Source organism: Plasmodium gaboni, chromosome 1, assembly GCF_001602025.1.
Source record: "Plasmodium gaboni strain SY75 chromosome 1, whole genome shotgun sequence".
In the NCBI taxonomy this organism is placed as follows: domain Eukaryota; phylum Apicomplexa; class Aconoidasida; order Haemosporida; family Plasmodiidae; genus Plasmodium; species Plasmodium gaboni.
In genome coordinates this window covers 41,266-57,569 of record NC_031481.1, presented here as the reverse complement: position 1 = coordinate 57,569, position 16,304 = coordinate 41,266, and the positions used below count along the sequence as shown (strand labels likewise).

At 19.1% G+C, this 16,304-nt stretch overlaps 3 protein-coding genes across 3 annotated transcripts; 2 read left to right on the top strand and 1 right to left on the bottom strand.

The window, feature by feature from the left end:
- Positions 1–264: 264 nt before the first annotated feature.
- Positions 265–6,414, bottom strand: PGSY75_0103500 (hypothetical protein; the record flags this gene model as incomplete). Its single annotated transcript, XM_018783591.1, has 7 exons — positions 265–579; positions 844–1,024; positions 1,110–1,199; positions 1,321–1,433; positions 1,515–1,608; positions 1,737–3,908; positions 4,091–6,414. 7 exons carry the CDS (start codon positions 6,412–6,414, stop codon positions 265–267), a joined length of 5,289 nt encoding a protein of 1,762 aa, XP_018643875.1.
- A 1,198-nt stretch (positions 6,415–7,612) lies between these two features.
- On the top strand, positions 7,613–12,016 carry PGSY75_0103400 (putative zinc-carboxypeptidase; the record flags this gene model as incomplete). Its single annotated transcript, XM_018783590.1, has 1 exon — positions 7,613–12,016. The coding sequence occupies one exon, from the start codon at positions 7,613–7,615 to the stop codon at positions 12,014–12,016; it is 4,404 nt and encodes a 1,467-aa protein (XP_018643874.1).
- A 1,300-nt stretch (positions 12,017–13,316) lies between these two features.
- PGSY75_0103300 (hypothetical protein) lies at positions 13,317–15,914 on the top strand (the record flags this gene model as incomplete). Its single annotated transcript, XM_018783589.1, has 1 exon — positions 13,317–15,914. One exon carries the CDS (start codon positions 13,317–13,319, stop codon positions 15,912–15,914), a length of 2,598 nt encoding a protein of 865 aa, XP_018643873.1.
- Between the last annotated feature and the right edge of the window lie 390 nt (positions 15,915–16,304).

Sequence of the window (16,304 nt, the reverse complement as noted above, 5' to 3'; positions counted from 1 at the left end):
AGAGAAAAAAAAAAAAAAAAAAAAAAAAAAAAAAAAAAAAAAAAAAAAAAAAAATTTCCTTATGGAAGTTATATTAACTAAAAATTAAAAAATAAATAACAAATAAATGAAAAAAAAAAAATATATATATTATATATATATATATATTATATATATATATATATTTTTATTTTTATATAACAATTGTGTGACAAAAAAAGATGATCAAAAGGAACCCATATAATATATATTTATATATAATATTATTTATAATATATAATTTGATTAATCCTTAAAATGATCAAACACTATGAGAGTGTGTTGATTGAATCTACATTTATATTTATATTGCTCATTTAATATAGACATATAAAAGATAAGAAAATGAAGAGAACTAATATCTATATGAATTATTAAAGAAATAATATCCTTTACATTTATTATATTTAATATACATGATAAAGAATTTAATCCATCTATTATTTCTATATCATTTACATTTTCTTTGATAAATATATTATCTGTAATATATTTTTTATCATCGTGTAAGAATTTTATCCTTTCCTTGATGCATAAAATACTATCAATTCCTTTCTTTATCTACAAATAAAAGAAAAAAATAATATAATCACACAAAAACACACATATATATATATAATAAATATATTTGTTTTTATTTGTTTTTATTTTTTTTTATTTTTTTTTTATTTGTTTTTATTTTTTTTTTTTATTTGTTTTTATTTTTTTTTTTATTTGTTTTTTTATTTTTTTTTATTTGTTTTTATTTTTGTTTTTATTTGTTTTTATTTGTTTATATGTGTTTATATTTTTATATTCTCAAATATCATAGTAATCTAAACCAACCTTAGGGATATCATTAAGATATAAATTACATATTATATTTAAAGATATCTTTCTTATTTCTTCATTCATTATTTTATTGAGACATTTTAAGGAGAAAAAAAATATATAAGAATAAGTTTTTTCGAAATATTGTTCTTGTCTTGAAATGTTTAAAAAAAATAGTAAGGTGGTCTGTAAAAATCTGCAAATGAAAATATAATAAACATATATACATATATATATACATACATATATATATATTTATTAACATAATAAATATATATTACTTGTATTCATAACTCTGTTTACATATTTCTTTATTCGTTTCGAATGTTTTTAGTCTATCGAATATTTGGGGGAACATATCATTTATAATTCTATAAAAGTTATAGGAATAAAAATATATATATATAAAAGTTATCATATATGTATATACATATATGTATATATAAACATATACATTATAGAATACCCTTCATGTAGCATTATAATTATTACCTGTCCACTGAAAATTTGTCATCTATTGTTATTATATAATTTATTATTTTCAAAACAAGGATATCATTCATATATGAGTTTTTATAAAAATTTATCTTCATATATGTCCATATCTATAAAGGAAACAAAATTTATAACGCTTTTTTATTTTGTTTTCTTAAACATGTATATAATATTTTTATTTTTATTTTTACCTGATGAATCTTAGGGTAGAGCTCATAAAGTCTGGTGGAAAAAATATAGAGGCATCTGAGGATGCAAAGATGAGCACTGAATCGTAAATACAAGCTACACGAAAAAATAAAAAAATTAAAAAAAAAAAAAAAAAAATATATATATATATATATATATATTATGACTATATAAGAACATTCCACATTGTGGGCATAATTAATTTCGATCTATATGAATCTTACTTATCACTGCACAGAAAAACCTTTGCAAATAGAAATATGTGAGATGTTGTATATCGAATGTCTTCATAAGACATAGAATTGTTTTGATTGTAATGATTAAAATAATTATTATCATCTAAATTTTTAGCATTATTTATGTTATTGTATTTTATATTTTTTGATTGATCATTTAAATCATAGAAATCATCATCAATAAGTAGATTAACAATTTTTGTTTTATTTATATGTTTGTTTAGGTTATTTATATAATTATTTATAAGATCTTTAATTTTATATTCATTTGTTTTCTTTTTATTTTCGTTGTTTATAATATCTTTATAATCTTGATTAAATATATCTTCATATAATTTAAATAAAATATAATTTTGTAAATATAATTTTTTTTTCTCTTCTTCATTTGGTTGGAATAAAGTTGAATGATTTTTTTGAACATTATTAATAATATAAGAATTATCATTATTATTAAGTTGTTTGTTTATATTATCATTATTAATCTTTTTAATTACAACATCATTTGTATTTCTCGATGAATCGAGGTGTTCTTGATTCTTTTTTATTTTTTGATAGAGATGTTGAAGGTTTATATGGATATATCCCTTTAAGACATATTCTTTTATATATTCAAAATATTGATTTTGTTCAGATATATATATCCTGTTGTGATTAATATATTTATAATATAAATAAAGAATGCAATTAAACAACTGCAGGATTAAGAAATATAGATTATTTTTAATTTCTTTACTTTGAAAAGAAAAATGAATTTGCTTAGTATATTTAATAATATTAAGACATACATCTTTGTATATATAAGTATAATAATCATATTGAACTAGGAACTGTGTTAACTGTAATATTTTTGTGGCATTCTTAAATGAATCTATATTAATAATTTTTTTATAAATATATGAAGACAAAATATCATGATGATAATTAATTATGTGCTTAATTTGAAGTTGCTGTATATTATTAATAGGATAAGAAATTTCATTTGTTGATAAAATATTATTATTTTTATATTTATTTTTTTCTTTTATGTGTTCATTATCATAAACATTATAATTATAAACTTGATTTATTTGTGTGTCATTTTTTATATTTTTAATTTTTTGTTTTGTTTTGTTTTGTTTCATATAATAATATATATTTATTATAGTATATTTGGCTAGTTCTTTATTATAAGTGCATGCATTATTAATTTTTAAGAGTAAATAAACAAAATTTTTGATGAAGATTTTTTCTATTAGATCATGATACATACATAAATATGATATATAGAAAGCTTTATTTAAACAAATAATTATAAGTGTTGTATAATATTTCATATATTCATGATTTCTATTGTGTTGGATATTCTCTTTTTTTAAATTATTATAATTTTTTTTTACTTTATTAGAACTAAGAAAAAGCATTATTTTCTCTATCACCTTTTTAATATTTCTTTTGTCGTGAATTCTTTTGATTAGTATGGCTAAGCTAAAATAATTATTAAGCATAGGATAATATTCATTTAAGATATGTTTCATTATATCGTGTTGCATAGCTGTAATATAATAATTTATTATTTTTTTGTTATTAGTACTATCACTCCTATTAGTAGTAGTATCACTTTTTTTGTTATTGTCAATGTCCGAATTAGAATAAACTCCAAAATTTATAGATTCCTTATTAATTTTTCTTATATTCATTTGAAGGTAGATATAGGTAATAAGAATTAAGGAGTCCAAATAATAATTGAGGAAATGCAAGTATTTATATTTTAATATATATTTCTCTTTTTCTTCATTTTTTTCATCATCTTTTTTATCATCTTTTTTATCATCTTTTTTATCATCTTTTTTATCATCTTTTTTATTATCTTTTTTATCATCTTTTTTATCATCTTTTTTATCATTTTTTTCATCATCTTTTTTATCATCTTTCATTTTTATTTTATTTGTGTCCTTATTATCAGCAGAGTAGTAATTATCGTCCCACCACTTTTTTATAAAATTATAAGATGATTTGTTGTTCATATGTTTTGACGTATCTGTTTCATAATGCGCATGATCGTTTATTTTTTTATTTCTTTCAAGGTCATCCCAGGCGGATAAAATAACATCATCTAGGAAGATGTCTATTATATTTTGTTCTATAAAAAGAAGAGAGAACATGCTGACCTCGTTGATAAGCCTAAAAAAAAAAAAAAAAAAAATATATACAAATAAAAAATATATATATATATATATATATATATATATATATATATATATATGTACGTCTTATATTTTTTATTTTATTTTATTTTATTTTGCCCTAACGTGATGTTTTCATTTTTAAAAGCTTCCTTTATGTTTTTAAATTTTTCAAAGGATACTGATTTCCTTTCATTCTCTTGATTAAACACATTAGTCAGTTGCACATTTTCTTTAAGATTATCATAACTGTTTGTATTATTTGGTTGAACAAAAAAGTCTAGAGAATATATAATATTATTGTCACTTAAAATATTTTTTTGTGTAGATGATGAAAGAAGAAGGTTTTCATTTTGTATACAATTAAAATTGGAGACTATATATAAATCTAATATATAATTGAAGATATTAAAATGTTCAGGAGATGAATTATGATTTATCACGTTGAATATATATCTATAATAGATATAACCTTTTAAATATTTGAGAATATATTTATTTTCTTTCTTTTTAAATAAAAAAATATTAAACATATATTTGAAATAATAATTTTCAATGTAATAATTTAAGGATTCCACTGAATAGTTTTCTATATTATTGATAATATAATTATTATTTTGATCATCTTCTTTTATCATTTTTATTAAATGATTAAAAATAAAAGATAAGTCATAATAAAGAGGTGCCAATTTATTTTGGTTGATATATTTTTGGTGCTCATGTTGTGGTATTTTTATTTTTACGTTTTTAATATGATTATATGTGTGATCATAAGGATGATGATCATTATTATTATAATGACAATTATTATTATTATAATGACAATTATTATTATTATAATGACAATTATTATTATTATAATGACAATTATTATTATTATTACTATTGTCATTGATTTGATCGTTCAACATACGTGTGACATTTTGCACGTCATCTGCACTTATATCACAGTTTTCTAAATAATTGGAGAGCCCATTTTCATATAGGAGATTCAAGTGATATAACCAGTGTTCATTATTATCATAAAACATTTCTGATAGTATAAAAATGAAACTCATAAGTACAAGATTTTTATTTAAAAAAGGGTAATGCTCTATAATAACTCTACATAATGGAAATATATCTTTTATATTTTTATTATAATTAATTAGTATATAATAAGAGAAAAAATAAATATTTGATAAATTATGTGGATTATAATTTAATTTATTTACATGATTGTATTGTTGTATCAAGCTGTTGTTATTATCTATAATATGTGTATGTTGTATTTTATGATTCTCATAATTTTTATTATTTTGTTTATTTATATATACACATAGATTCTTTGTATTATCATTATTATCTACATTTTGCTTTCCTTCCAAAGTTAATAAAGAGTTGTATATTTTTTTTTTATTTTCTTGTAAGAAGAATTTATATTTTTTATAATACACATTAATATTAGCATAATGGTTAGGTGTACTTTCATCGATTTCTTTATTGTCATTTAATATTTTATTTTTATTATAATAATATAAAAGTATTTGATTAGATGAGATAACAAATATTTTGAGTATAAAATTGGTTATATTTGTTAATTGTTCACACGTTTTATATAGAAGAAATAAATATAAGGAGAGTCTATTAAATAATATATCTATTATATATATATCTTGAATTTTTTGATGTATTAAATAAAATAACTTTAAGGTTTTATATTTTATTTTTTTATTTTGTTTTATTGTATTTTCTAATAAATTTTTAATTATAGATGTTAGACAAGAATAGAAAACTTCTTTATTATTTTTATCATTGAATATATTTTGGTTATTATATATATGAACAAATAAATATTTTATATATTTTATTATTATAAGAAAAAAATGTTCATTACATATTTTATCATTCTTCGTATTATTATTTTGATATATATTTAATAATATGGATATATTATTAATACATGTAAGGAATATAACATCCTTATTTTTATCTATATCTTTATCTTTATTATCATTAATATGTTTAAAACACAAGGTAAGATTTTTTAAAAAGAATTCTATAGTTACAAATGATTTGTGTATATTATTACATATATCATAATCGACAGAATAATTGACAGAATTATTGACAGAATTATTGACAGAATAATTGACAGAATAATCGACAGAATAATCGACAGAATAATCGACAACATAATCTTGATTACATAAAAATGAATTCTTTTTTATAAAATTTTTTTTTTTTTTTTTTTCCTCGTCTTCTTCTTTTTCTTCTTCTTTTTCTTCTTCTCTTCTTTTTGATAATATATTATATAAGTATACTTTTAATTTATTACACAGAATAGTACATATGCTTACAAATATATTTTGTTTCTCATTATATAATTTTAAAGATATAGGAACCTTATTTGTTTTTATTAACGTATATAAATTTTTTACACTTAATAAATCATCATTAACCTTATTTTTTTTTATCAGAGAAATTATGAGATTAATAACATTCAATTCGTTACAGCAATTCATTGTATTATATAGAAAGGTAATTATAACTATATTCAAAAGAAATTATTGTAATATAAAAAAAAAAAAAATATATACATATATATAATATATATTAACATATAAATGAAATATATACATATATTTGTGATAGTGTATAATACTCACATTTTTGAATATAGAATAAAAGCACAAGATATATAGTGATATATTTTAATATGGACCTTGTTATTAATTATATTTTTTTAACCTTCGAAAATATAACTATTTTCAAAAAAAAAAAAAATTAGTTTTTAAATTTATATATAATGAACAGATATATAATAAAATCATAATAAAAATATGATAGTAAAATTTTTTTTATGATCTTAATATTTTAAATATTAATGTGAATATAATATATATCTATTTATAAAAGCGGACACATAAAAAAAATATATATATTAATGTAAGTTTTTTTTTTTTTTTTTTGTTCAATATATATATATATATATATTATATATTTATATATTATAATTATTATTTTTGTTTAGAATAAAATAATATTGAAATATACCATACAACCTATATTATATATATATATTGAATAATAATATAGATAATAAATTATCTTTTGATTTTCAATACCTTAAACTATGTAAATAGTACACATAAGTACTTGTTTATATATATATATATATATTATAATAGATATTTGAAATTTTATTATATATATACAATTATATATATATATACATTGAGATTGAGCTTTTAAGTTTATTTTATTTTTTTTAAATATTTGTTGTGGTTTTTAATTTTGATTTTATATTATAAAAATAAATAATATATATAAAATATATATATATATATATATTTAATTTATATTATTTTTCTTATGTTAGCAAAACAGTGCACAGGGCAAAAAAAAAAAAAAAAAAATTAAACCAAATAAAATAAAATAAAATAAAAATAAAAATAATGAATTAGTAAATATATATATTAAGATTCATCAAATATATATATATATATATATTTTATTTTTATTTTTATTTTTATTTTATTTTATTTTTATTTTATTTTATTATTATTTTTTTTTTTTTTTTTGAATGTTATAAAAAATAGGAGGTTTTTTTATTTTTTTCCTTTTATTATATATAATATTTATATATATAAATGAGGATAAGCATTTAAGAGATTCATTGTACGTTAATTTTTTTTTTTTTTTTTTTTTTTAAAACGTAGAATGCTTTTTAAAAATGAAGACAGTGGCAATAGTGTTTACTGTTTTACTTATAATAATTTTAACAATGATTCTATATCTGATATTTTAAATGTAAGGAATGATAATAAAAATAATGAGAATAAAGAAAAAAACGATGAAGATGACAAGAAAACGAATTTGTTATTAGAATTAAATGGAGAAAATGAAGAAAATAAAAGACAAGGAGACAAACAATATGAGGATTTATGTTTATTATCATTTAAAAATATGGAACAGTCTAATGATAATATAAAAATGCAGGAAGAAATGTTTAATTCATCTTATGAAACGAATATCAAAAATATAGTTAAGGTAGTATATCATGAGGATTATAAATTATTATATGAAAATACAGATATACACGTAGAACTTCCATCTATATTATATGATACAGATATTAAAAAAAATAATGATTATATAAATAAATGTGATAAAAAAGAAGATGATGATTATATAAATAAATGTGATAAAAAAGAAGATGAGGATTATATTAATACATATAATCAACACAATGATGTTAGAAAAATTGAAAATTTAAAATATTTTATTAAACATAACTGGAAAAATATAAATAGGATTAATGAAAAATTATTTTTAAAAAATTTAAAGGAACTAGATGAAATACTGAATTATAATTTTTTGAATATATGTAAAAATAAATATAAACAATATGATAAGAAAAGAATAAATGAAAGACATTTGTCTTATCACGACAATTTCCTTAGTCATTATATAATTTATAAAAGAAATAAATTTATAAAACAGAATAAAAATGAATATATTAATGGGAATCATTATGATGTTCATGAGAGTACTAACACATATGATGATATAGAGACAACAAGATTAAAACATAATAATATTAATAGTAATGATAATAATATGAAGGATTGTGTAAATAAATATCCATATGATTATATAAAAGAACCTTTGAATTTCTCTTGTCCTTGTTACGAAAATAAAATAGAAAATATCTACTGCTTAAATATACCAGGCTATAAATATAAATATATCTATCCTCCAGTGAACAACATAAATGATGAAAAAATAAAAGAATTATATATACCTAAAGGACATATATTATTTAATTCAAAATTTGAATCCGCAAATTTAAAATATGTAATAAAAGAGGAAAAAGACAAAGAAGTGTATTCTTTATTCCTTAATCAGGATATTCGAATGAAAGAGAAAAAAAACCAGTGGTTCTATTTCAGTGCTAGTTATGTTCCAAATGAATATTATACTAATGAATTATATAAAATGAAAATGTATAATAAGGATATTACTAATATGGGCGATAATATGAAAGTTATAAATAATTACCTGAACGGTACAGGTAATAATATAAACAGTAATATAAATAAAGTAGATAATACAACAAATAATATAAATAATATATATAATATAAATAATATCAATAGTAATAATATTATTTATACCAAGTGGAGGGGACAAAGGTGCATGAATCAATATTTGAATGACATAAATAATGAAGAAATAGACACAAATCCAGGAGGGAATGGCAAATATTCGTTAGATGCATGTGATAAATTTACTGTTAGAAATGTAAAGAAATTAGAAAAACCATTTACTGTTAGATTTAAAATAGAAAATATGGCAAAACCTTTTTTTTTATATAAATATGGTCATTCGCCTTTATCGTTTTCAGAATGTAAATATAAATTAGAAAATATAAAATGGCAAAGAAATACATATGATATAAAATATATAAAAAACAATTCATGTAAGCATTATAATATAAAAAAAAATAGTATGGAATATTATAATTATAATACGTATACTTTAGAATTTAGTTATGATTTTATGTATGAATATGATACAGTATATTTTGCAAGTTGTTATCCATATACATATTCTTATTTGAATGAATATTTATGTTTGATAAGAAATTTTTTGAAGGACCATCTTACCATTAATTATATAGAACAAAAATTGTGTAAAACATCATGTGGATTTGATTGTCCTGTTTTATGCATAACAAATTATGATAATGAAGAAGGATATAATAAAAAAGAATTAATAGAAGATTTAGAAAAGAAAAAAAAAAATATTATAGAAAGGAACAATTTAAATGATGAAAATTTATATGATGAAAATTTATATGATGAAAAATTATATGATGAAAATTTATATGATGGAAGGGATATAAGTAACAATGTTGTAAGAAAGGAGATTAAGAAGAATAGGTATATATTAACAAGTAAAAAATTTGGAATAAACAAAGTGGATAATAATTTATTTGATGATATGAAGAATGGATATACAAATGAATATGAATATGATAATATGGATAAAGAATATTTGGATATAAAAAAAAAAAATATATGTTGTGAAGAGGAAAAAGAAAAATATGATATAATAAAATATAACGTTGATAAGGATTATTCTTATAATTGTTATTATGATGAGTGTCATAATGTGAAAAGAGAAAAAAATAATTTTATTTGCTGTTTAAATGATAAATGTAATTGTGTTTTAAGTGAACATATAAAAGGAAGAAAGAGTATAATGGATTGTACTAATTTTTTAAATAAAATGAAATGGTGTAAAAAAAAAATGTATACATCCAATAATTTTATGAAGACATTTGAGACTTTATTAAAAAAGGATTATATTTACAGTAGAGAGAATAAGAAAAATAATGGAATGAAAAAAATAAAAAGATTTGAAGAAAATTGTCATAATAATTTAATATGTAAAACAAAGGATGAAAAGAGAAATTTTTCTGAAAAGAAAAAAAAAAAAAAAAAAAAGATAATTGTATTAACAGCTAGAGTACATCCAGGAGAAACAAATTCGAGTTATGCAATACATGGATTTATTAGTTTTATTATATCTAATAATATATATGCACATATATTACGTGAGAAGTTTATATTTATAATAATACCTATGTTAAATATTGATGGGGTTATCTTAGGACATAATCGATATTGTTATAATGGTTTTGATTTAAATAGACAATGGTCAAATCCGATAGCATATATTCATCCTACAATATATTCAGCAAAATCTTTAATAAAAAATATTAGTCAGAAAAATAAGATTATATTTTTTTGTGATTTTCATAGTCATTCTAGAAAATATAATTGTTTTGTATTTGGTAATCAGGGTACTTGTAATTATGTAAACAATAAAAAGATATGTGAAGTTTTTCCAGAAATTTTTTCTCATGCATTACCTTGGTTTGCTCTAGTTGACACGGTGTATAAAGCAGACAATGAGAATAAGGGGAGCGCAAGATTGATAGGTGGTAAGGAGTTTGGAATTGATTGTAGTTATACCTTTGAGATTTCGTTGTTTGGCATACAGATAAGGAAGGATTTTAATATAATGTATAATGAGAAGAAGGATATTTTTTATATTCAGAATTATTTTGAGAGGTGTCACAATGGGGGTGATAATAAAAAAATAGGTGGTAATATCAAAAGGGATGATGATAAAAAAATAGGTGGTAATATCAAAAGGGATAATGATAAAAAAGTAGATGATATAAAAGCAGATGGTGATGCCAAAGCAGATGGTGATGTCAAAGCAGATGGTGATGTCAAAGCAGATGGTGATATCAAAGCAGATGATAGATATGACAATATGAATATGCATTACATAAATAATAATTATTATTATGATAAGAATAGCTACGACTTTTTATATTTCGATGAAAATCTTTTATTCATGACGGGTGTGAGTTTTGGTTTATGTCTTTTTAAGTATATGAATTTTTTATCATATAATAAATCATCTATATATAGAAGAACGTGTGAAGAAAAAGAGAAAGAGGATATGTTTACAGAAGAGTGTAGTACGTTATGTGTAAATAATAAGGATGATAAAGAAAAATATAACGAAACAAAAAAACAAAATGATCATATTTTTAAGAAGGAAAATAATTTGGATTATGATAAAGGAGGAGACATTATATTAAGTGATACTGATCATCCTATGGTTAATTCATGTGTATGTAATAATATGAATCAAAATAAAAGTAAAAGTAAAATGGAATATAAAAATATTTTAAATAAGTATGGTTTTATAAAACTGAAGAGTAGTAACAAATATATTAAAGAGTTAAAAAGAATAAGAAAATTAAAAAAAAAAAAAGAAAATGTGATAAAAGAGGTTTATGAGTTTAGAAAAAAAACAAAACAAAACAAATCTTATAATACTTATATGTTTGGTTCATATAAAGTAAATATTAATGATGTAATACGTATATTAAATAAGCTAAAAATTGTTGATCATAATGGTAAGTATAAAGGTTTTGATTTTAATAATTCATTGGATATGAAAAAAAAAATAAAAAGTAAAAGTAAACATAAAAATAAAAATAAATGTAAAAATAAAAAGGTCATTGTTATATTGTAAAAAAATTTGTATATTTTGATAATTATTAAGAGTGAAATGAAAGTAAAACAAGAAGCAGACAAAGAAAAAAAAAAAAAAAAAAAAAATATATATATATATATATACATATATAACAATACTTATATTGTAATAGTATTAACATTTAATTTTGTGTTGCTACTATTTTTAAAAGTTACATTTAAAAAAATATAATTTTTGTTATTTATTTCTTTTTATATATTTTGTGTTACATATAATAAATATTTGTTATTTTTTTTTTTTTTACTTTTTAATTATTTGTAAAGATGGTATGTATTTGAAAAGGATGAATATATAAATAATATAAATATAAATGTATATATATAAATATATACATATATATATATTTACCTTTTTATATATGTATATCCTTAAAAGACTTCATTCGAACGACAAATAAAAAAAAAAAAAAAAGAGAACATTTATATATATATATAATATATGTCATGTGTTTGTAAATGAATTATTTCAATTTTGTATGAACTTTTTAATAAAACAAGAAAAATAATAATTTCTTTCTATTATATTATAAGTAATATGTAAAAATAGCTTTATAAAAGTTTGATAACGATATAATTATCTTTTGAATATATAACATCATATTTTTAAAGAGATAAAATATAATGTTTATTTATAAAAAATCACAAGAATATTTTATAAAAGGCTTATAAGAATAAATAAATATAAATAAATAAATAAATATATATATATATATTTTATATATTTTATTTTTATATGTTTCTTTTTCCCTTAAGAGGGAGAGAAGAATGTCGAACGAAAAAATTAATAACATTAAATATTATAATATTATACGATATATTTAGTTTATATATATATATATATAATATATATAATGTATGTATTACTTTTGTTTTATAGTAATTAAAATATATGTATATATATATATATTTTTTTTTTTTTTTTATGTAATATATTTAGTATAAAAATAATATAATATATAATATATATAAATAAATAGTCATAATTATTATTATTATTATAACCTGTTTAATATAAATGTTGTTATTTACCTTTTTATATTTCTCTTTTTTAAAATGTTACATTTATAAAATACATTGAGATATATGTAAAAAGATAAAATATTTATTATCATAAATTTATTATCCATGTTGTTTATATTACGAGTGATTTGATGAACGTAAGGAGATTTCCCCCTCCATCCACAAGAATAAAATATAAATATTAATATAAATATTAATATATATATATATATATATTTTTTTTTGTGGATAGGTATTAATTTTTAAGTTTTGTTGTAAATATGTATATACAATATAGATTATTCAGTGAGAGGAGTCTTTGGAGATTTCTCGAAATTAATAAGAATGATAATTACATTTTGGTTAGTGATTTAAAGAATATTTTATGCAAACAGAGTAATATAAATTATAACAATAAGATAGATATTTGTTTTTCTATTTATAAAGAGGGAGACAGTTTTGAGGAGGACGATAGTAATAATAATAATAATAATAATAATATCAATAAAAATATTGGGAATGAAAAAGATAATTTGAGTGATCAAGGAAATAAAAAAAATTTATTATATTACAACAAATCAGGCTATGAGAATATAAATAATAATATTAATGATAATACTTATAATAATAAAGAAAATAATATTAATTTTTTAAACAATGATGATAAGATTTATAATGGGACAAAGATATTAATTCATAGACAAGTTAAAAAAAAGAATAATATAACAGATGTTATTACACATAAAGCTAAAAAAGAAATAATTATAAATACTGAAGAAAAACAGAAAATAAATATTCCACCAGAATTTTTATGTAAATTATGTAATTATCTTTTATTAGAATCTTATATAATCGTTTGTAATAATAACTGTGGTTATTCTGTATGTAGAAGTTGTTTATTATTTTATATTTTAAATTGTTTTATTAAAGAAAATGAGAAAAAAATGAACTATATAGATATGAACATGTTGAATACTGATAATATAATAAAATGTCCTATATGCCAAGGTGTATTAAAATATGGTATCTTAAATAAAAAAATGGAGTTAACCATAAAAAAGTTTGTAGAAGAAAGAAAAGATATTCATTCTTATAATTTATCTATGGAAGAAAGAAATAATAGATATTTAAAAATTCTTGATAGATTAAATATAGAAAATATTGAAGATTTATGTATTGATAGAAAAAATAAAAAAAATTTATTCGATAATCATATATTTAAACATATCGAAAAAAAATATATTCATTCACATATAACTCAGGATAACAAAAATATACTTGAAAAGAATGAAGAACCAAAAATAATAAATCACTTTTTATATCTTATAGATAATTATAAGTTAAATTGTATTAAAGAATATGGCATGTTATATGTAGATTTTAATAATTATCTCTTTGATTCCATACAAAAGATTAAGGTGAAGAGTATTTACGAGCAACAAATAAATGACAATAAAGACAATACTAGTGTTAATATAAATATTCACGATGATTGTGATAAGAATATGAATTTATCTTTAAGAAAGGATAATATGACTGAGCAGGTTGATAAATCTGCTAATAATGTGGATGATATTTCAGGTGTTGACCATATAAAGAGGGAATTAATTCAGGAAGGCGTGATGAAGGTAAAGACTGAGGAATATGGAGAGTCCAATGTGAAGGGAGCTACAAATGATCCTTTTAATTGTCTTAGTATGTTGAAAAATATGTCTAGTTATCTTACTGGTATGGTTGGAGATGATAAATGTGATGATATGGTAAGGATCAAAAAGGAGGAACGTAAAGATTTGAATAATATAAATAATGTGAATAATATAAATGATGATAATAATGATATTGATAAGGAGAATGATTGTGTAGATGATTTTAAAGAAGATATGTATAATCAAACAAAGACCTATATCATACCTATTTCATTTGTAGGAGGAGAAACCTCTTATAGTCTGATAGGTATATATGCAGTTAAAGATTTATATATGAGGATTGATGGTAAGAAAAATGAAGGTTCATCTAATAATTTGACATCTACAAGTAGTTCTTTGTTTAATAAAGGTAATAATAACAACGTGGATGATTCATTTGTTGAAACATTTTTAAAGAAATGGTTTCATTATGAGAATCAGAATGAGAAGAAGGTGGGTAATATATTTGAAAAGCTAAAGAGTGGTAATATTTATAATATCGAATGTATTAATAAATATGAGAAGACTTGTTTTTTTCCAGCTAGGAAACAACCTATATATACAATAATAAATACTAAAAGACAAAAAACGAAAAAGAAAACAAATATAGAAATTAGTTTGGATTTCAAAAAATTTAAAGATATTGTATTAAGTGTTGATAATTATATTAAATATGGAAGTAGACCAACAAATTATGAACCTAGAAAGGAAAAGATACAAGGAACAAATATAAGTTTATCAAATAACAACAATAATAATAATAATATGGAGATGAATGAAAATGACAATGAAGGAAAAGAACAAGAAATAAATAATAGAGATAATATATTTAATGAAGAGAAAGATACATTACATAATATATTAGATCTACAAAATGAACAGGATGATATATTAACATGTTCAATAAATTTGCAACATGAATTTAAAGATATATATCAAACCTTATATGATACAAGTATAATACCTATTTCTATAAATAACAATTTTAATGTTAATAATCCATATGCAAATTATTGTGCCCTACTTCCATTTCTAACTAAAAAGGATTTTTATTTATTTAGGAAATTACAACGTATATATAAAGAAAAATATTTAAAAAAACTGTACAAACATGTTAAACAAAATAATCTAAATATGAATATTTTTTTTAATGCAATCAACGCTTTGTATTTTGCTACAATTCGAAAGGATTAATAGGAATACTTACTTTTCCAAAAAAAAAAAAGAAAAAAAAAATAGCATACACATTACATATAATTAGTTATTATCTTTTAATTTTTTTTTTGTAAATATATTTGTTAATGTTTTCAAGCATATATTTGTTTTTTTTTTTTTCTTAACCCTTTTTCAAAGAATATTTTATAAATATATTATATATATATAAATATATATATATATAAATATATATATATATATATATATATATAAATATATATTTATAAATGTATTTTTGTGTACTTATTAAAAATATATATATAAATATATATTTATAAATGTATTTTTTTGTACTTATTTAATATATATATATTTATATTAATATATATTGATATATTTATTTATTATTTTTATAATGTTTGCTATATT